Source organism: Simochromis diagramma, unplaced genomic scaffold (assembly GCF_900408965.1).
Source record: "Simochromis diagramma unplaced genomic scaffold, fSimDia1.1 OVJJ01000604.1, whole genome shotgun sequence".
Classification (NCBI taxonomy): domain Eukaryota; kingdom Metazoa; phylum Chordata; class Actinopteri; order Cichliformes; family Cichlidae; genus Simochromis; species Simochromis diagramma.
In genome coordinates this window covers 3,412,148-3,426,642 of record NW_024387416.1, presented here as the reverse complement: position 1 = coordinate 3,426,642, position 14,495 = coordinate 3,412,148, and the positions used below count along the sequence as shown (strand labels likewise).

General features: G+C 43.5%; 1 protein-coding gene across 5 annotated transcripts in view; it reads left to right on the top strand.

The window, feature by feature from the left end:
* Positions 1–14,495, top strand: part of LOC120721713 (ADAMTS-like protein 1) — a 102,713-nt gene that overhangs the window by 82,884 nt on the left and 5,334 nt on the right. For 4 of the 5 annotated variants that reach the window (XM_040012199.1, XM_040012198.1, XM_040012200.1 and 1 more), the window contains 13 exons: positions 37–148; positions 324–462; positions 543–593; positions 698–902; positions 1,526–1,673; positions 1,757–1,841; positions 7,501–7,820; positions 9,409–9,538; positions 11,579–11,789; positions 11,889–12,068; positions 12,186–12,339; positions 12,511–13,504; positions 13,626–13,753. In XM_040012199.1, coding sequence (XP_039868133.1) covers positions 37–148; positions 324–462; positions 543–593; positions 698–902; positions 1,526–1,673; positions 1,757–1,841; positions 7,501–7,820; positions 9,409–9,538; positions 11,579–11,789; positions 11,889–12,068; positions 12,186–12,339; positions 12,511–13,504; positions 13,626–13,753 — 2,857 coding nt within the window. Of the gene's footprint in view, positions 1–36; positions 149–323; positions 463–542; positions 594–697; positions 903–1,525; positions 1,674–1,756; positions 1,846–7,500; positions 7,821–9,408; positions 9,539–11,578; positions 11,790–11,888; positions 12,069–12,185; positions 12,340–12,510; positions 13,505–13,625; positions 13,754–14,495 lie in introns of those variants that run through there. The other variant, XM_040012203.1, reaches the window with a different exon arrangement.

Here is a 14,495-nt window from a genome sequence, read left to right as displayed (position 1 = left end):
AGAAATGCTGATTATATCTGAACAATGTTTCTGTAGGTGCAGTTTACGGGTGGTACAGACAGCGTGGTTCAGTACATCTACTACCAGCCCATCATCCACCGCTGGAGAGAGACCGACTTTTTCCCGTGCTCCGTCACATGCGGTGGAGGTAAGCAGCATTTTGAAAATCACAATAGCAGCCTGCAGCATTTTCACTCGACTGATAGCAGGTTTGGTTTAAAAACAGGATCCGTTTAATTCACAGATATTTATTAAAAGCCTAATATTGAATCGTTGCCCTACTAGATCTCTCTTGATGGTCTCTGATATTTGCTGGCCTGCAGGTTACCAGCTAACCTCAGCAGAGTGCTATGATCTACGGAGCGGACGGGTGGTTGTAGACCAGTATTGCCATTACTACCCGGAGAATGTCAAACCCAAACCCAAACTGCAGGAGTGCAACATGGAGCTGTGCCTGGACAGGTTGGAAAGCAGAACTTAAAGAGGATTAAATTGGACTTTTTGTGAAAGCAAACCCTAATTTACTGTTTCTGACTTTTTAGTGACGGCTACAAGGAAATTATGCCATATGACCAATACCACCCCCTGCCTCGGTACATGCCCGACTACCTAGTAACACACAGAGGCACACAATACAAATCCTGACATCTGCTAATAACCGTCAGTCACTTTATGATGTCACCTTTCATGATGTCAGATGGGAGAGCAGCCCCTGGACGGCCTGTTCCACCTCTTGCGGCGGGGGCATCCAGAGTCGCTTGGTATCGTGTGTGGAGGAGGACATGCAGGGGACCATCACTCCCACAGAGGAGTGGAAGTGTCTTTACTCTCCCAAAACGGCTATCCTGCAGCCCTGCAACACATTTGACTGTCCCACGTGGCTGGCACAGGAGTGGTCACCAGTATGTGAACATTTCTACTTTTGAAATTCTTCTGTCATGTAACTTCTTGTATGTGGTGTCTTTATGAGGCTTGTAAACATATGATGTGTTCCCAATGGGCAACATACAAAAACCCAGTGACACCGCAGCCAGTGTGATCCCTCTGAATAAATTTCCTTTCTGAACCATTACACATTGAAATGATCAAGGCACTGCATCTGGATCAACCTAACCCTCCTGGTCAGCTTAGTTATTTTGCTTTAATTCTTAGAGCTGCTGTTACATTAACCAATCCTACCATAAATGTTCTATATATCTTCCTCCTGGGAAATTTTCGACCTCACCAGTTGAATGGGCTCATATATAGAAATGTAGCGAGCCAGATTTGTGGCCTCCTAAAAACCTGGGATGTTGTTTATCTAGCACATTCTCCCTCTGCCTTTAAAATGCTTGTTTTGGCAGAGGATAGACAAAGTTCGCTCCCGAGCAGAGAGCTGCTGGGATTTTGGAAGGACTCTTTCTGTACCTCCCTTGAGTCAAAGACTTTCTATCAAATATGAGAAAAGCCTATTACTAGGAATTAACACATGGAAAAATAGGCTGATAGGCTTGCTATCTGTGACTGCATGTCCTGTCATCCCCAGTGCACAGTGACTTGTGGTCAGGGACTGCGCTACAGGGTGGTGTTATGCATCGATCACCGTGGCCTGCACGCCGGAGGCTGCAACCCTACCACCAAACCGCACATCAAAGAGGAGTGCCTGGTGACTGTGCCCTGCTACAAGTCCAAAGGTGGGTGATTTTGCACGTTTTGTCATGTTTTAAATATAGAGTGGCGCTTATGTTCAGCCTCATTTTTGCATCATTTCCTGTAGATACACTACCAGTTGAGGCAAAACCTGTGTGGCATAAGCAGGCCATAGAGCTTGAGGAGGAAGTCACAGCCAGTGAGGAACCAACGTGAGTACCAGCACTCAACAAGAAAAAGCTAAACTGTCTTTCTGACTCTTAAAGCATTTGAGACCTTCATCACTAAGCCTCTTTGGACCAGTCAGAGGTGCAAGTCCTGTTAAAACCATTGCAGGTGTTTGGGTCTTGCTGCACTTTACTATCCTGGAAAGATGCAACTGCTAAAGCTATACAAAGTAAAGTTTATCACCCGGAAAAGAAGGGGAAAATCTACAGCATTAAATTACTCTTGGTCCTCAAGGTTAAAAAAGCAAAAAGTCAGATCCCAGTTACACAGTTTCAACAACCAGCAGCTTAGGACTAACCTGGAGGTGAAATTGAAGTAGACAGAGCACGGCACTGGCACGCAAAGGCTACAGTATCAAGGTTGTGTTCATGTCAGCAGCAATTTCCATCAACATGGAGTCCAACAGGAGCGTTTACTACAAATCCAATTTCAAAAAAGTAGAGACTCTGCGTAAAATGTAAATAAAAACAGAATGCTTTGATTTGCAAATCTCATAAACTGTATTTTATTCACAGCAGAAAATGCATTAAATATTTAAATGGAGAAAACCTACCATGTTATGCAAAAGATTTCCTCATTTTGAATTTGATGACAGCAATGCATCTGAAAAAAATATTCCCATGTAGCAGACGGGTCTGCCCCGGATCTGGTGTCAAGCTGGCACTGCTGGCTGACTTCTGGCATGGTAAGTGGTATGTCCTCCAGATATGGGCCAGGTCTGGTGTAGATGGCACTGTTTATGTGATGGCATGCCACATCTGGCCCAATTATGGTTTGGTTTATGTGGCCCAGGCCCATAGAAAACAGGTCTTCCCCGGATCCGGCATCAAGCTGGCACTTCTGACTGACTGGTGTCATGGCAGGGTGTATGTCAACCAGATGTGGGCCAGGTCTGGCAATGATAGCACTATTTATGTTCCTATTCTCCTATTTTAGTTAGAAGACCCAAATGCCATGTTGCAATACTACACTGCTATGGTAGCCAACGTTTCAAATGCAGGTTCGACAGGTTTGTGAGTGTACACTTTATCCAAAACCTGGTGAGGGTTTGCTCATATTTACCACTGGGTGGCTGTGGCTCAGGAGGTAGAACAGGTCACCTACTGATAGGAAGGTTAGTGGTTCGATCCCTGGCTCCTCCAATCTGCATGTCAAGAGTATGAATTTGTATGCATTCAGTTTAGAGTAGAAAAGTGCTATGTAAGAATCAGTCAGTTCACTGTCTGAACAGAGTTTTGTCATGTTACTTTCGCACTATTGTATATTACATTGGTTTACCAGAGGTAATCCACACATGGGCCAGCATATGACCACCAGTGTGTCTGCAACTGGCCTTGTGCTAGCCCATGTGTGGGCCACCTCGAGGCAAACCAGATCTGGGCCACCAAAGGGCCGTCATTCTTTGCGGTATGTGGGCCATGTGTAAGCACATTGTGTGGGCCAGATCTGGGCTATACCAATTTTGCTGTGTGGGTTGGGACAGCTTTTGGAAATGAGCGCTGATAACAAGCCAGATGGTCCTGCTCCTCTTTAGTCTGGTAGAAATGGTGTCCATGTTTTCCAAGGAGAATTTCACATCCAGAGAAGATGTTGGCGCCTGTACATCATATTCATATATGGTTTCTTCCTTGCATGATGCAGCGTGTTAACCTGCAAGTGTAGATGGCACAGTGAACGGTGTTCACACGCAGTGATCTCTGGAAGTGTTCCTGAGTCCATGCAGTAATATCTGTGACAGACTCAGGCCTTCTTTTAATGCTGTGCACACTGAGAGATAATCAATTTTTTGGACTTGTCTGATGCGCACAGAGATTTCTCCAAATTCTCTGAATCTTTTGATGATATTATGCACTATAGATGATGAGCTATTCAAAGTCTTCACAATTTTACAATTATACCCAGTTATGTTACTGACCTGTTGCCAGTTATTTCATACTAGCTGCCTTGGTCTTAAATAAGCACTATTTGCTCCTTTAACCCTTGTTTTGAGCCAACTCCACTCTGATTGGTTTTCCAGTTTAAACAGAAAGTTTGAACAGGAGGCCTCTCTTATGTATTCCTAAATTAGGGACATCCCCTGTCTTGAGCAGTGTCATGGGGATTATTTGCACACACTCTGACTGACGTCTTTATTTTGAACTTTATTTTGTTTAATATGATCACCCAAGGAAAAGCACAATAGGTCCACTTAAAGGTACATTTGAGGGTGGTTGAAAGTGTTTCTTGTCACCTGCATGGAACTAATAAAACGTTGTATGGGGCTATTGAAGGGAAGAAGGGAAACTAAAGGTGAAGAGTCAAAACATCTTTCGGAAAGCCTTAAGAATGTACAGTCGCTGGCTACCAGCATTACCTCAGCAAGCTCTCACACGTTCCAGATGTTCTTGTCCCACACATCAGTTAGCTAATAATGGCCGCCTTCTGAAAATGCACAATATTTGGACTCTGCCCAGTGTCTTGCATGACTTGTATTAGCAACCATGTTAGCCAGTTTAAAACATCTGTAACTCTGACTTATCTGTGGAGTGAGAGAAGTGCCAAAACATATGATTTTGCTCAGCTGCAAAAAATAAAAAAAAGCATGTCTGTCCTCAAAAAGCACATAAATATCTGTGTATAATATGTCGTCATTCACAAGCCAACAACAATATCTGCCCACCATATGGGGCCAGGTTACAGATGTGAGAGGAAAGAGAATGAAATTCCTGTGCTAGACTTATTGCACCTCCGTTGCCTGCGCCGAAACCCACCGCTGCGCGGCTGCTTGAAAAATTAAACCCATATATGTTCTCCAATCAAGCCAAAACATTTTTTCACCGTGAGTAAATAAAATATTTCCACTGATGGATATTTAATTGATACGATTAACATGGGGCTTTGGCGGATGTGACAAAAATGTGTTGTTTCCCTCCATGAATGAAATCGGGATCGTTTTTGAACTGACAGATGTACTTTAACGGCGCATGAAGATAAACATTTCTGTGGGTTCGCTCGTTGACTTTGTCGTTCCTGTTCCAAAGTCTAACTGCCGGTGATTCATTTGTTTGCCCGTAACACAATGAGTCCTTGAGCTCTTGTACAGAGCCAGCTTTGCCTTAATCATGAGCTCTTTATTGAGGCGTCTTATAAAACAGCAGGGTCCTCTTGTGTTGCGGTCAGACTGTTAAACCAAGGAAGAATGCGGCACAGTGGTGAAGGCTGCCATGCAAAATATGCTTTGCTACCATTATGAGCTTATTAAGGAAAGATAAAGATAGTTTGTCAGGTTCACAAACGCTGTTAGGAAGCAGTGCTTATACTTGCACATTATGTACTTTACCGATTTAAACCGTTTTGTTTTCACCTCAAAAGATTTGTAGTGCTCACTTAGGTAGTTCACTCGTTTCTTTTCATTGCTAAGTGATTGCAGAGGAATTTGACTGCATGTTCTTCCTTCTGATTGGCTCCCTGCCATAAGCAGAAGGTTTTAACAGCAGGTGGGCGTGGCTTCTGTCCTCCCACACAGATCCTATTGAAGAGATCCCTTCTCTCTGACATTGTAAATGGTACATCATTCCTATCTAACTTTCTTATTCCACTGAATGCATCTGAGAGCCTGGGATTCGGGATCTTGCCCAAGGCTACTTAGGCATACAGACTGGATATTAGATCAGCCAGGGCTCGAACCACCAAGAATAAAAGCGACTTAAGAGCAGTCATCACTGTGATTCTACTGTAGAAACTTCAGCACGTAGCAATGGAGGCTCCCATGCTGCAAGCCTGACTTCTAATCAACGCCATTATCACCTGCTGAAGCTCAGGCTCTGGCTGCCGTGCTGGGGTCAGCATACACCCACTCTATGTTGTTCTGCAGCTTTGTGTTAGCATGCTGTCTGCGCAGATGTCTGCAACGACCCGATGTTTTGTTAGCAGTATGATGCGGTTGTTTCTATACTGGACGCAGTTGACACTTCAGCACTGCAAACATGTCCTTTTGTGCAATAAAAATAAACGTCCTTAAAAATTGTGGGCCATCCCACCGTTTTCCACATAAACTGAAATCAGCTGATCGGCATGTTTAATGTGTTTTTCTTTCTGTCTGTCTGCCCGTCGTGCAGATAATTGAAGTAACAGTAACCTGATTACTGAAGTAATTACAGTGGCGTGGTACATTACTCAGTTTAACGTCTAGCACTCGCAACACGGAAGCACTGAAATAAAGTCATACACTCGCTTTGTGTCTTCTTGTGTTCAGGTTTAGCAAATGGAAGTCGTTAATCTAGGGGGGAAATGTAGCTATTTTATAAGACTAATAGCTTTGCCACTACCTATCTGCTACATGAAAAACTGCATCTTGATTCACACACACACACACACACATCGGCTCATGACTGTGCAGAGCTGATGGTTCTGATGGATGTAGTTTTGTTTTTTTACTTTCACATATGTCTCAAATGACCATCCTTATCAGCTACTCATTCGATCAATGACAGCTGTGATTTAGAAACACAGTTCAACCTGTGCCTCTGGTCTTAAAAACTTTCGCATGTACTCAACACCTCCAATATGACATATGTGCAAGTCCTTTAAAGTCTGTCTGCCAAAAAGGAACCAGAAGTGTTGAGCTCAGACCTAAACAGGACAGCTGCTCTGTGTTGTAAACATCAGGCTATTGTCCAAAAGCTACAGTCCACACTGTAAGTATTTGGACAGCTGGACATGTGTTTTGTTGTTAAGGCTCTGCGCTCCAAATGATTGATACCACGCGAAAGGGCCAAGACTCAGTTTTAATTTGAGTATTTTCCTATCAATTGTAAAGAAACTTGTGGTGAAAAATACCCATAAATTATCTGATATATATTATTTTATTTCCTTTGTTTGAGGCACTGCAAAGGGTAAAAGTGAGAGGCTGTCCCCTCAGACGGACACTCTCTGCTGTCAGCTTAGCGGTGCATCTGTCACAGAACTGAGCACTTGCTTACTGGTAATATAAGATGTTAATAGGAAGGCCTCGTTTATTTGCTCTCAGGTGCACATTGTGGGACAAACGCTGTCTTTGTATGTCCATATATCAATAAGTGAGTATCCAGAGTTTTCACAAGGACATAATGAGCACAAGAACCACTTTGAATGATCTCCTAAATCACTTGATTTAATATCACTGAGTCATATAGAGCTTCTGTTCATTTCTGTGTGCATTTCCAACAAAGTTATAGAATCAGTTCAATCTGAAGAGCGCTTTCAAACTCCTTTCTGTATCACACTTTCTGATCTTTTACCCTCTCTGATTTCTGTTGAAGGAGTGATAGTTCAGTCTCTGGGCCTTTCAGTTTTTCTTCCCCTCATCCATTTTTTAAGATGAGGAAGGATGCACATGAAAGCTGTTTATCCAAGAATAGCTGATCGTAATGTTTCACAGCTGTGCAATTAATCACGCTGCACTGACTGTATTTCATAAATGCTTAATGAGTTTAAGAACCCAGCCACTAATGAATACAATGTGTTTACAGAGAAAACTAAAAAAGACAGCAAAAACAAAACAAAACAAAACAAAAATCGACTGTGATTTGCTATCAAACAGTCCAGGTTTGGTTTGGAAACAGTCCTTATCAAAATTTTCATACTTTTCCACTTGAGTCATCTGTTGCTTGCTCTCCTCTCCAGCTTTATCCCCGGTCCCTGGCAGCCCTGCAGCAGGACATGTGGTGCTGGGACCCAGCATCGGACGGTCAAGTGCCAAGTGCTGCTGTCTTTCTCCCAGACAATCGTGGACGTGCCAGATGATGAATGCGAGGGGGTCAAACCTGCTACCAGCCAGCCTTGCTACAGCAGTCCCTGCTCTGTAGATTTGGGTGAAGCAGGAGAAAGTGAAGAAGTGGAAGAGGTGGAGGAAGAGGAGGAGAAGGGCAGGACACTGCAAAGAGAGGAACTGCACGACTGGGAGTACGAGGGCTTTACTGAGTGCTCAGAGAGTTGTGGGGGAGGTATGATCTTTATTGATCTCTCTGACATGGGAAAGTAAAGAGAGAGAAGTTGAAAGAGTAGATTTGGGGAGTTGAAAAGTTAACTCGTGTCTGCAGCTATGCTGACACCCTCCCAGTGACAATAGAAATATGCTGGCGCTTAGCAGGTGTAACATTTACCACATCTCCAGTCTTAGGTCAGCATGTTAGCATGTCTGCGATCACTGTTTTCTGCAATCCTTCTGATGCTGTTTCCCTTTAAAACCAAAAATATTAGCCTTATCGTGGCCCTGGAAGAAAAACTCAGGAGATCTCACAAGTCAGCTCTGCATCCTGTGGGGGACCATGTGCAGATTTCATAGCAATCCATCTCAAAACATTTTCTAATATGCTTCACAAAAATATGTAAAATTTACTTCCAACTGAATCAGGGACAAATATGCTCACATTTAATTTTTTTTTCTTCTACTTTTGGCTGATATCGCTGTAGAAATACGCCTACGCATTTTGGCACAGTCTTCATCAGGTACAAAAGTTCATATGCTCTGAAGACTGCGTGCTGAATCGTGTAAGTTTATTTCTGCTGTGACGCGAGACTCACTGAAAAGTTTATTGCGAGTATTTCTGTCCTTTATCGGTGTTTGAGATGTGCTGCGTTTTTGCATCTCTTTAAATATACTTCTTGGATTTTCAGTTTAGCTCTCTACTGAAGCTTTCACTGTTTACGCACATCCTTTTATTTTCACTCTGGTGGATCCAGAGACAGTGCCAACCCTGGAGCTGTACACCTGTGGTGGCTCCGACGCGCAGAGCAGATTTGTAGATTATGCTGCGAGTAAATACATCAGCAGCAGACAAGTGCTGTTATGTAGCTTGATTTGACAGTAAGTCTTGAAGACCAAGTCAACTCCGTGAGTGCCACTAAGTACGTCCCAGCTGATTCATTAAAGCAAATGTGATGTGCTCCAGCCTTAAACTATTGTCACTGGATGTCTGACGCCAGTAAATGCCTCGAGCAGATGCAAGTCATATCATATTAAATGATAGCGGATGGCATAGAGGTCATACGTCGCCAGTGCTCAAGGCACTTTGCCAGACAGAGACCGCTTTCTTAAATATCCTGCCAACATGCATTGAGGCCCACTTTAATCTTCCTACCTACACATCCAAGCATGCGTGCCTGCCTCACGTGCGTTTGCCTTAATCTCTGCGTGTGTGCGTTTGTAACTTAATTTCTGCACACGGGTGTGGGCTTTTGTCAGTGTCTCCGTATGCGCTCATCCAAACTCAACAAACTCCCATTCGGGGATGATTACACTCCGGTATCAGATGTCCGATGCACACCCTGAGGGCTGTGCTCCTGTGGACCATCACACTGCTATGGTGTTTGAAGTTCCTGCTTCGCTGTTATTGTCCCCAACTTTAGAAGCAGACTCAGGGAGTTATGTTACATTACTTTTAATATGACTTTGCATGAAAACTCTGAGAGTGCATCCACAAGTTGAGGCAACCAAAGTGTTTTAATGTATTTTGGACCCTAAAATCTTCCTTTTTAATTACAGCGTCTGCAAAAAAGCAAGCATGACATTGCTGTGTTCTCTAACCGCAGGTGCGCAGGAGGCTGTGGTTATCTGCCTGAACAAGCAGACCAGAGAAGCAGCAGACCAAAGCCTGTGTGTGAGCTCTCGGCGACCCCCACGACTCCTCCAGGACTGCAAAACTCAGCCCTGCCCACCCAGGTACAATAAAAAACCCCTAACTCAGACCTCATTATCGTCATCATTATTATTTAAACATGTTTCAAACGGTTTGTGCATGAAAATTAAAAAGGATTTGATTAATGGATGTAGTAAAAATAGGGAGGAAATGCATTTTTGGGGGATGGAAAAAAACGTTTGGCTACGTTTAAGAGAAAAATATTAATTAAAGTCAGGAAAAAAATATGGCCGTGCTTTCTCTTAGCTTGCCAAGAGTGCATCCATCCAAAAATGTGCAATATTCAGTACAGAAGTGGAACGCTGATGTACCACTTTTTCAGAGCCTAAATAAATTCTTAGCTGAATCGGTTAAGTTTGACGGTTCGTTCAAAAGCTTCTAATCCGCTGTGTTATCAGAATCAGAATCAGAATGTTATGCCTCTCGGTTCAAACCAACTGGGGCAATTAAATCTCTGTTAAGGCTGCTCGAGTCCAACAGATACTAAAGCAGAACGACAGAGATGGATGGTTGTATCTCTGCAAGCAGCAAATTAAACCTTGTGGAATCTGACAGTGATTAGCTTTACCTGCGAGGTTCAGTTGTCCTTGGAAAGGGAAATCTAGGAGGCTTCAGCTGTTTTTCTAAGTGATTTCTTTTGGCAAGCTCTTTTTACAACTAGGAATGGCCTTCAGTGATTGCATGTCATATTGACAAATTCGCCACATTACCAGAGGGGTTAACAATGTAGGGTTTATCCTGAGGGGATGCTATTGAAAAGCCTGTGGGTGGGTAAGTAATGTTATGCAGTCAAGCATGACTTATGTTAATACATGTAATGGCAGTCTTCCCGTTTCCCTCTCCAGGTCAAAATGTAGGTCCAGAGAAAAAAAAGGGAATCATTGAAGTAACTGTGATCATCCTCTGGGGAGCGTTCAGTGCTTGCTACATTTCAAGCTCAAATTATTTTTGATATTACAGGTTTAAGCTGTGCTGTTAATGTTTAAGTCAAAATGTAGCTTCTTTTTTTTTTTTTGTTCAATTCAACATACGAGCAGTTTATAAACACTGTTATTTCACATTTCAAATTGCAAATCATAAGTATTTTTTTTGTGAACCTACCAGATTGATGCACGTCCAGATTAAACACCTAAAAGGTCAAACAGCAAAACTGCATGTTGTTTAACATGAGCAAACTGTGGCTAAATGGTGAGTGGACTTTGTGGTTGGCCACACGTTTCAGGTTAACACCGTGCACATTGTCAGTGTTCTACCCCTCACACTCTTGTCAGAAAACCCAGAGGCTTGCAGCCTGCCCTTGCCTGTTTTTCCAGGCTTTGAGTCTTGTTTTTAGGCACAACAAATGCAGTATTGGGCTTGTTTCCTTTGGCCCTTTTCTCCCTCCCTGAGGCCTCCTCACCATCCCATATTAAGCTACACTCTTTGGATAGTGTTCCCCCTGAAAGGAAAACAGCCATAGGATTTAGCTTTGAGTATAGCAGCGGTCCATGAGCAAGCTTCATTCCCAATTCTTCTCAGAGCCTTAAATAAATATGAGTAGTTTTGAAATATCACCCAATCTGTCGAGCAGAAAATGAAATTGCTGCCATCTCATTTCAAGCCAAAACTTTAAAGGCATGGCAACCACTTGGACACTGGCCACAATTTGGAATAAACCTGCCAAAGTAACTTTGATGCTGGATTAAACCCAGTTTAAAATTTAGTTGGGCAGCAACATGAATATTAATTCCAGTAGTTCATTGGAAAAATACAAATGAAAAAGTAATGCAATAGGGATTTCTTGAATATCGTGAAGCTCGGTGTGGGATTTTATGTTTCATGCCTTTTTCACTTGTATTCACCTTCATGATTTTACATATTCATAAGACTGCAAAGGTGTTCTCTCACTGGATCAAGAGATATATGTACAGTACTATTTACAGTGCTATGAAGTATAGATAAGATAAGATAAGATAAGATAAGATAAGGTAAGATACCTTTATTAGTCCCACGAGTGGGAAATTTCATGTGTGCAGTGTACTGTAGATTTGCCATAATGAGCACAATAAACATTGTTCTAACAGGTGGGAAACTGGAGAGTGGAGCTCCTGCTCAGCTACATGTGGGGTAGGTCTGATGATTCGCACTGTGGGGTGCACACACCGGCCCTCTCGTGACAGCAATCACACTTTAGTTTTGAGGGACGAAGACTGTCAGAACCCCAAGCCCAGTCCTCTCCAAGCCTGCAACCGCTTTGACTGCCCTCCTATGTGGGACACGCATGACTGGGGACAGGTAAAGGACATCATCTATAAAGTTTACCACTGCAAGTGTTTGACGATTGGGAATCAAGCGCGTGTGACTGATTTAATCTCTGCGTGTTTTTGCACCCAGTGCTCCCAAAGTTGCGGTGGTGGGGTTCAGAGGAGGCAGGTACTATGCAAGCAACGGTTGGCTGATGGCAGCATTCTGGAGCTACCTGACACGTTTTGCCCTACTAAGAGTCCTACAAGCCAGCAGCCCTGTGGTGAGCAGGAATGCCCACCTGAGTGGGTCACAACTAGCTGGTCCCAGGTAGCCTACCTTTCAGCCAGAGACCATTCTGCCATATTGCTGTTGTTCAAATGGACATGTTAAAACTGGTACTTTGCAGGTTTTGTTTATTTTAATACATTTCTCTTGTTTTTCCAGTGTTCAGTGACATGTGGAAATGGTATTCAGACCCTCCAAGCTGTTTGCAGGAAGAAAGAGGTGAATGGAAGGTATTTGACAGCAGACCCTAAGAACTGTTCCCTGCTGGCTCGTCTCAACAGAATCCGACCATGCTTCTTCAAGCCCTGTGAAAGTAAGATACTCTTTATTTGGCTGTGTTTATGTAAGTTATACTGCATAGAACCAAAAGAAAAGGGAGTTAGCTCCCTTTTCTTTTGGTTCCTTAAGTGCAAAGTTTTGTATATCCCAAAGTACAGATATTTGAGCCAACAATCAAGCCATTAACCTGTCCTCTTAATTACAGACTCTGTCAAGCCTGATGCCACCATACTGTCTCAGAGGAAAGTTTATATCCAGTGGCGTAAAGGCAAAAAGGTTCACCTGGGCATTGGTGGTTATGCGTACATCCTGCCTTGGACAACTGTGGTCCTTCGCTGCCCAACCCGCCACTTCCGTAAGGGCCAAATCCACTGGTTGAAGGAAGGGAAGCCCCTGGTCAACCTACCACACCTCTCCATAACGTCACTAGGATATGTGAAGATCCATCAGGTTCGTGCATCTGATGCTGGGATATATACATGTGTCGCAGGTGAGGCACAAGAACATTTAGTCTTACAGATCATTGGCAGCAAGCAAAAGCTGTCTGTAGCAGAGTCAATGCTCAGACGACAAAAGGTTGGGCGACCGGATGCAATCTCAGCTCAAGAAAGATTTCAGGAGCTTCACAGCTCCCTCAACCGATATGATGCAATTATTGAGCGTTTGCTTAATCATAAAGAATCCATTCGAGATGAAAAATACATCGCTGACAAATCACCTGCGAGTGAAAAGAACAGTTCTACCCTGGAGGATGAAGGGTCAGAGATTTACATCCCAGAGGTCCTCGTTGCCGACACACGCAGGCTAGAGGAGATCATGAAAAACTTTGCCGAAGACCTTGGAGGACTACGGGAGGAACAACTTATCGCACAACTGCTTAGTGAGCTCACTGTGGCACAGGGTGAAACTAATGAGTCGACTCTTCACCCTCCAGAAAGTGCTGAATCTTCCACGCAAGAGCCGCTCCATTATAAACCAAACACTAAAGTCCACACAGCCAGACCAAGAAACCCGCTGATAATCCAACGTTCGAAAAAGATTGGAGAGGGGCCACAATCTGAAATGATAGTTTATGTGGGAATGCCAGTTTTCCTGCAGAAACCAGTTGTTAGTTTAGTGTTGAAGTGTGAAGCAGTAGGAAATCCTGACCCATCTGTGACATGGACAAAGAATGGGAAAGAGTTGCGCTACAGTAGCAGGTAAGAACTAACCTTGAAGTAAGGACTTTTTGTGAAAATGACATGGCTGCCTGTGGCTTTTTTATGATTATATCAAAGACCTGGATAAGGCTTCATAGATAGCTTGTCTTTGTGTTGGCAGAGTAGGCCTGTTGCCTACAGGATCACTGAGGATCCAGTACCCAAGCAAAGGGGATGAGGGTTTGTACACCTGCACTGCCAGAAACCGTTTTGGAAGGACATCTCTTTCATCTTCGGTGCAAATTACTGGTAAGGTTTATAGATCCGTAAGTTTCAATGGTTTATACAGAAGCTCCACCTTCTTGTGGTTCAAGCTCTGCCTTGAGATGTTTTGAAAGTGGCCTTGAAGCGAGTAGAAGGCAGCTAAGGTTCTCAGTCACACAGGCTTAGAGACTGGTCATCAGATATCCGACAACCATCAGTTGCCTGGAAAAAATATGAATTCTCTGGCCGGTTGCTAGGTGATGTTGAGTGAAATTCAAAGCAGGCACTGGACCAAAAACATCTTTGGGATTTCTTTGATCGCAGATTGTCACGATTGCCCATAGTTTGCATTAAACATGCTGAACACCAGCAAGCTGCTCTCCAAGCAGTAGTGAAACTGTGAAAAGTGTGATGCACACAAGAACTGGAGAACATTCAAAGTGAATTGGACCTTCCCATTAAAACCAACACATTTAAGAAGATGGGACTTTTGCTTTCAAGGTGAACGGTCTCCATTTCCGGTCTATATTGTTCTTTTCACACATTGACTACTGCTTGGAGAGTAGCTTGCTAGTGCTTGCAAACAGGTCCACATCTTCCATGCAAAATATGGGCGACTGTGGCAACCTCTTTGCAACCTAAGCAATCGCATCTCCGTATACCATTTTGCGACCAATTTCCTGCTAGTGACTGCATCGGCGTAACTTTGTGCTGAACATTGGGGGGGGGGGGGGGGGGGGGGGGGGGTGTCAAAATCTCTGTCTAAATAAATCTGGGTAAATTCCCA